Genomic DNA, 7,244 nt, shown 5'->3' with positions numbered 1-7,244 from the left:
TGTTCACCTTTTTAAGTTCTTGTCTTCTGACCTGACTCAGTTCTTCACCCACAATTTACCTCATGCTCTTTCTCAGAGAGGTATTGATTTTTTAACTATAGCGATCCCTGGAAGTTGTTCTAGATGTTTCTTTTCCCCTCACCTTTTCAACCAGCATGTCTTCTCCTTCTCCTTCTCTCTCTTCCTCTTTTTTTTTTTTTTTTTGCTGCAGTAGTTGGGGGTCACCAGGGCTGCCTTCTGTGGTGCAGTACTCAGGAGGCATTCAGTGCCAAGATCAAACGCAGGGCTCTGCAGCATAGCATACGCTAGGCATGTGCTCTGCAGGCTTAGCTGTCTCTCAGGTACCACCAATCTCCTTTTCCAAAGACATTCCCCAGTAGCTCTGTAATCTGTTACTTCCTTCCATCCCAGGGACCCCTTTCCTAGTCCAGATCACCATGGAAGGTCCCTAGATCACTCACGTGGCCCTGACTGGGCACTGCTTCCACACCACAAAAACGAGAAAAAATAGGAGGGGATTCTTTTATTTAATATAATTATCCCATTGAAAAAAAAATATTTCCAAAGATGACTGCATCCAGTGCTTTGAATTTTTTTCTTTTTGGGTCACACCTGGCAAGGGTTACTTGTGGCTTTGCACTCAGGAATTACTCCTGGTGGTGCTCATGGGACCATATGGGATGCTGGAAATCGAACCCGGGTCGGCCACGTGCAAGGCAACTACCCTACCTGCTGTGTTATTGCCCCCAGTGCTTTGAAATTTTTACCAAAGCAATTAAGAAAATCAATTTAGGTTTCCAGGGGGCTGCCACTGAACAGAGGGAATCCTATTGAAGGACACCATGGAGGGCAGCAGAAGCCAAGAAGAAGTCAACTGTGATTTCCCCTAAACTTTCCTTTTCCTTCCACAGATTTTACGACAATTCCTTTTACAAAGCTTGACTACACAAATATACAATGAGAGGTGTAAATATAAAAAGAGATGGACTAAAACCTAAAAACCAAGAAAACCAATTATATTCTTAACATATTATCTTTAAGTAGTTCTCAAATAATTGAAGCTATGTATATCAATCAAGAATAGCAGAAATGCACACATTTTTGAATAAGAAATTTCTTAAAATTTTCAAAATTTTAACATATAAATTATTTAATACAGTTAGTAAATATTTATACAGTGTCCGCTATGTATTAGGAGTTGTTCCAATCATGTAGCTGTCAAGACTTGGTTCTGGCCCTCTAGCCAGGTATTATTATGTTAAATGCTCTTCTTTGGAGATTGCAGAAGGCACAGAGTGAATAAAAGCAGGAAGATGGAACTGATTTTATGCTTGGCAGCTTCTGTTCCTGGTGGTGCGTTGGAAATGTTTTGCGTTGGAAAACCTGGCAAAAACCTTTCAACATATAGATCATGATTTCTTCTTTTTATTAATTCCTTTCTCCTAGTTAATTTTTTTATGGAAGTACCTTGTCATTTTAACATTAAAGGAACATTTTAGTCTCCTGAAATACTGAAATAGATTCAGTTACAGCTGCTGTTTTATTATTTCTGCCAGAAATAAAGAAACTTGTCTCTGTTTTTTTAAAAGTATATTTACATCCAACTAATACAGTATTGTTTTTTAAACTCTTCACTGGACTGTTTGTTATTTTAATGGTTCTTAATATAAATTTTTTTTATAGACTACTGTTTTTAAGTTCCAAGTGAAAAAAGCGAAAACACTTTGTATGATTTACATACAAAGTGTAATGTCTACAGATGATGGCGTAAAAAAAAGGAAGAATGGAGTGAGGATGAAGGCTGGGCAGGAGGGGTCTTGTCAGACCTCACACTTGGCTTTTTTGCAGACCGGAAGAGAATCCTCATCTCCATCTGATGACCGAGGTTTCTTCACTGTGGAAATGATTCCAAAAGCAGTTTTTCTAGTTTCTGTAAAAAGAGAACCACAGTGCTTGAAATGAAATGATTATTAAAAAAGAGGTGGTTTAACAAGTATCCCCACGTTCCTTTGACATAGTGTTAATAAAGGATAAAACCATAATGACCCCTATGAATGCTGGTGCCATTTACTGGCATTATCTTTTTATTCCCAACATATAGCAATACCAGTATCTCAGCAACACTTAATTCATCCTTAAGGACTCCCTCAAAGGCAAACTGTAGGGCAGGTTACCTCGACTAGCTACCCCTGGCAACTTAACGGAAGTCACAGACCTTGGTGAAGCAGATGCTTTATGTATCGTTGAACCAAGACAGCAAGTCAATTATACGGTTCCCATGGTGATGTATGCACTCATTCATTTTCTAGCAGGCACCCTTTCCATCACCCTTACTAGAGAGTATCACTGTACTAGAGAATTCATCATATTGTACTGGCAATACCTAGAAATGATGCATTGTTGTGTAATGGGTATAAATATTTGTTGAATAAATGAAGAAAATCAAACAATTTAGCAATAGGTCAGGCACTGTGTTACCTACAGAGGAGATGCCTGATAGTGAATTTTCTGACTACACACTGAGATAAAAGCTCTGAGGTAAAAATAAATAGCAATGAAAGCACCACAAGAATAAACTCTGCCACTAGGAGGAAGAAAAAGGAAAAGAGAGACATAGTTCTTTGTAAAGGTACGGAGAGAGGGGTAAGAATTTAGTGTGTTTAGGGTTAATTCTCTAGTTAAAAATATTAGGTGGAAACTTGATCTTAAAAACTAGAGAGAGGGCTGGAGAAGTAGCATAGCGGGTAGAGCATTTGTCTTATATGCGAACCACCTGGGTTCGATTCCCAGCATCCATCGCATATGGTCCCCCAGCACTGCCAGGAGTAACTTCTGAGTGCAGAGCCAGGAGTAACCTATGCATCGCTGGGTGTGACCCCAAAAAGAAACAAACAAACTAGAGAGGGAAAAAGAGAGAAAGAGATTACATACAATGGAGGTAAAAACCAAAAGAACCTAAACTTGGCTGAGAATTCAATTACTGAAAGTAAATCCTAAAAGATTTAAAGCATTACCTTCACATTTATTGAAAATAATTTACCAACACCACTAAGCCTTTGCCAGTTCATCTTAATTATTTATTTTGCTTTACGGCCACACCAGTTATGCTTGGGATCTTCTCCTGGCTTGGTGCTGGGAAACCATGTGGTGCCAGGGAATGAACGTGGTTTCTCAAGCCCTTTGTCATTTCCCTGGCCCCTTTGTCAGTTACTCGAAAGCATGCTTTAATGTATAAGGGGAAAAAATTGTCTTCCAGAACATCAAAAAGCCAACATAATCAAAGAACCTCAAGTAGACAGAAATTGCTAATGATTTTATTTTTTCCCCCTTGGAAAACACTGTAAAAAGGTATTGGTGGCACATGAGCAAAGATCTGTACTAATGTGTGGGATCTGATAGTGAATGATTAGAACTAAATCATGCTTTGAGGATGGCTGAAATTGAGATGCAGATCCATCGGTTCTGGCCTTGAAAGATAACCCTTAACTAAACAATGGGAAGAAACTGGACTCCACTGATTCCAGATGATAAGGTTTCCAAGAATCATGCTGTGTTGGTTGTGAGGTTCAAATAAGCACCACAAAAAGAATATTATGTGTTGACTCAGAGGACAACTGAATTAAGCAGGATTGTCCGTGGGACAATCTGAAGATCAAGTTTCCATTTTCAGGGGAAGAAATCACAAAATGAAGTGGCTTAAATAAACAGCTACTCATTTTTAAATGATCTTGCCTATGTAACACAGAATCAAATACCTTTTAGATTTTAAAAAAAAAGATAGGGAACTGGAGCGAGGATTAGAGCAGGTAGGGCACTTGCCTTGAGAGTTGGGGATTCAATACCCAGCACTACACATGCTCTCCCAAGCACAGCAAGGAATGATCCCTGAGCACAGAGACAAGAGTAACCCCTAAGTACAAGTGGGTGTGGCTCAAAAAACAAACAAAAAAATTAAATATGGCTCAACTGTTGAACTAAAGTGATTGGCTTCTCCCATGTCCACGTGCTGTTTTAATTGGAAGAATGTTTGCTCACCTCCATGCAGAATGGCAGCTCGGCAGTTGCTGGACACTGCAGCCTTGGCATCATTTTCAGAAAGCCCGAACAGCAACCCTCTGAGGCAGTCATTAAGGATTTCAACCCAGAGTGAGCCAGGAAGACTAACACCAACATAACCAGAAACCGCCGGCTTGTCCGGTCACACAAGAAAGAAGCTGTCTAATTCGATAGCAGTTCTTAGCATAAATAAACAAGCAGTTTTTGTAACAGAATTCATTGTCCTTGCTTTTCTATCTCATTCATAATCCAGAAACCTCATGTAAGTTATTTTAGAAGCTACTAATGATAAACTCAAGAGTAAGTGGTTCAGAAAATATCTTGTTAACATATATATATATATATATATCAAATTCCAAATTTCATAAAAGAAAATTGTAACAGAAATTTCTCATCATTTCAAAAGGATACAAGTTTGCCACATCATATGGACCTCTTATTTCTAAAGGCTAAAATAAATGGGGGGGAAAAAAAAACCAGACGTGAGAGAAGTTACCCATAATTTAATCTGTAGTAAATTAGTAGGCCATTACACACCCAAACTAAGGAATCCATTGCATCAACTCAAGGCCTTTAATTTTGACTAGTTTCTTAACCCCCCCCTTTTTTTTTTGCTTTATGGATCACATCCAGCAATGCACACGGGTTACTCCCAGTTCTACACTCAGGAATCACTCCTGGCAGTGCTCAGGGGACCATACGGATGCTGAGAATCGAACCGAGGTCGGCTGCGTGCAAGGCAAACGCCCTAACTGCTGTGCTATCACTCCAGCCCCTCTTAATCTTTGAAAAATGTAAAATATCCTTGAAAAGTATTTTGCAATAGTATAAATAAAAATCTATATAAATACAACCAAAATGAAAAAAAAAAAGTTATTCTTTAGTAATTACAAAGAGAAAATGTAGTTAAAAGTAAAATTATGCAATAAACATTTATTACATTACTATTTAATTTCTTTCCTGGAAACTTTTCAAAGCTTTATAACTTAAAAAGTAGAAAAAAAGTACTTAATGCCAGACTTACTTTTTCTGCAGCACTAGATATAATTATATTCTACAAAACAGAAATGACCAATATTAATGTTCAATAAATGTAAAAAAAGATGAAGACTTATACAAATACCAGTAAAGACATTTCAATGTTTAAGACTCTATAAATAACACTTCTTTTAAAGGTAGGTTTAATTCAAAAAAAAAAAGAAGAAGAAGAAGAAGAAGAAAACTAGCTGAAAAGGTCATAAAGCCTCAATTCAACTCACTGATGACAAACAATTGTTATCTACCTATTCTTTTCACAGTGGGTAAATTTCAAATTCTTTACTGAAAGATAAAAGCTTTCAACATATCCTTTTCCTTCCTTGCATCACTCATTCTTTTGTTCCTCAAGAAATTCTGGCTTTAAAGGAAAAGGGAATCAATTTAACAATTCTGCTGTATTCATAATAATAAACTGCAAGATTTGAAAAGCATTCTAAAGTTATGGAACCATACCTTTCCTTTGCAGACCTGCATCAAATTGAGGGCATTGGAAATTGTGTACCTCCTCATTGTGGAGTCTTTGATGGCAGGGCTGTAGACGAGTTCAAAGCCCACGCCGCGGTCAATTGCCTTCACAGGAAACAAAGAAAATAAACTGTTGAGGATAAACACACGGTCCTACTTTATTTTCACTGGCATTCTCCCTCCCCTCCTTCAACCCATCGCCCACACTTCCTGAATACCAAGGTACAGCCGGCAACAAAGGCAGATTTTTGCCAGAAAGGCACCGTCCACAGGAGAAGAAAACAGACCCATGGCTCTATTTCAAGATAATTCATCTTGGCTTTGGGGGCATGGAATTTCATACCAGCAGGAATTGTGAAGCGGCAAAACGTCCAAAGGGAGCAAAGTCCAGGGTTGGGGGTGGGGGTGGGGGTGGGGTGGCAAAAGGGCACCATTCCAGGAACTAGCAAAGGTCAGGGGAAAGGGAGCTGTTCTTACACCTAGGTGGTCTGAGAGAGTAAACCAAGTACTCTGACCCAAGAAGAGACAAAAGAAGGGCAGAGCTGAAAACTGGTCAAAGTACTGTTGCCTTTTCAGCAGATCTGAGTGTTGGGGTAAAATCTCAAATAATAATGGTGGGCCTGGTGTCAAAATATTGAATGTGATCAAAGTAGAGAGAGAGTCATGTGGAAATCATCTGCCCCACAGGTAGGGGGAGGGTGTGGGATAGGGGTATGCTGGGGTTTTTGGTGGTGGAGAATGGGCACTGGTGAAGGGATGGGTGTTTCATTGTATGACCGAGACTTAGATCCGCAAGCTTTGTAACTGCTCTCACGGTGATTCAATAAATAAAAATCATAAAAAATGAAAAAAAATTAAGGTGGAGTTCATGCACAATCTAATCAGCTAATCAGTGGCTGAATAAATAGCAGTACTCCTACATAAAAAAAAAAAAAGAACAGAAGGTGGGAAGGCGATTGAAAGAAGTCACTCATTCTGTGTAGATAGAATGAATAGTGAGAGCCGAAGCTGGGGGCTTACATGTGCCAGGCACTGTGCTAGGAGTCTGAGGCCCACACTTAACCCTTAACGGTACCCTTTCCCAGCTCGTGGGTGAGACTAGCAATTCTCTTTTTCTTTAGTATGAAATAGAGTTCCTGACTTTTAGCCAAGCTCAGGATTGTTCTGAGAAAAAAAAAAAAAAAAAGAATAAAAAAAGTCAGAAGCCTCGGCCAATGAAATCTTGCCCAACTCACCAGATTAGCTTTTCATGTGAGAAAAGGAAGCTTCTCTTATCTAATGCATTGGGGAGGGAGGTGGGGTGCTCAGGGGACCCAGGGGCGACTCCCAGGGATACTTGGCCAGCTAGGCTATTGGTTCAAGGTGAGTGCCTGATGATACGGTGCTGCTCCAGCCTACAGTGCCAGGTTTATCCAGGTCAGGTGCCCTGGCAATGCTCAGGGGCTCTGGGGCCACTTTGTCAGTGCCCAGGTCCTCAGGACTGCCCGTTACTGCTCAAGGGACCTTGCAGTGCCAGGATCGAACCAGGGTCACTGTATCCAAGCCAGCACCTTAACCCCTCCTATTGTATCTCTCCCGACCCTTCAGACATTATAAATAGGTATTTCCAAGGTAAGAAAATAACCTAGAGGACTTGGAATTGAAATCCAGCACACATTAGTCAGCATCTTCCATGATGGATTCGA

The 7,244-nt window shown here is 39.8% G+C and overlaps 1 protein-coding gene across 1 annotated transcript in view; it reads right to left on the bottom strand.

Annotated features, from left to right (window-relative positions):
• Positions 1–1,110: 1,110 nt before the first annotated feature.
• RPP30 (ribonuclease P/MRP subunit p30) overlaps positions 1,111–7,244 on the bottom strand; it is a 28,426-nt gene continuing 22,292 nt past the window's right edge. Inside the window, exons 7-11 of the mRNA XM_056130465.1 lie at positions 5,548–5,664; positions 5,081–5,110; positions 4,468–4,505; positions 4,036–4,115; positions 1,111–1,930 (exon numbers count right to left, since the gene is read on the bottom strand). Of these exons, the coding sequence (XP_055986440.1) occupies positions 1,821–1,930; positions 4,036–4,115; positions 4,468–4,505; positions 5,081–5,110; positions 5,548–5,664 (375 nt within the window). The 3' untranslated portion in view covers positions 1,111–1,820. The remainder of the gene's footprint in view (positions 1,931–4,035; positions 4,116–4,467; positions 4,506–5,080; positions 5,111–5,547; positions 5,665–7,244) is intronic.

Source organism: Sorex fumeus, unplaced genomic scaffold (assembly GCF_029834395.1).
Source record: "Sorex fumeus unplaced genomic scaffold, SorFum_2.1 ptg000078l, whole genome shotgun sequence".
NCBI lineage: Eukaryota > Metazoa > Chordata > Mammalia > Eulipotyphla > Soricidae > Sorex > Sorex fumeus.
The sequence above is the reverse complement of the archived record's forward strand: the minus strand, read 5'-3'. Positions and strand labels throughout refer to the sequence as shown.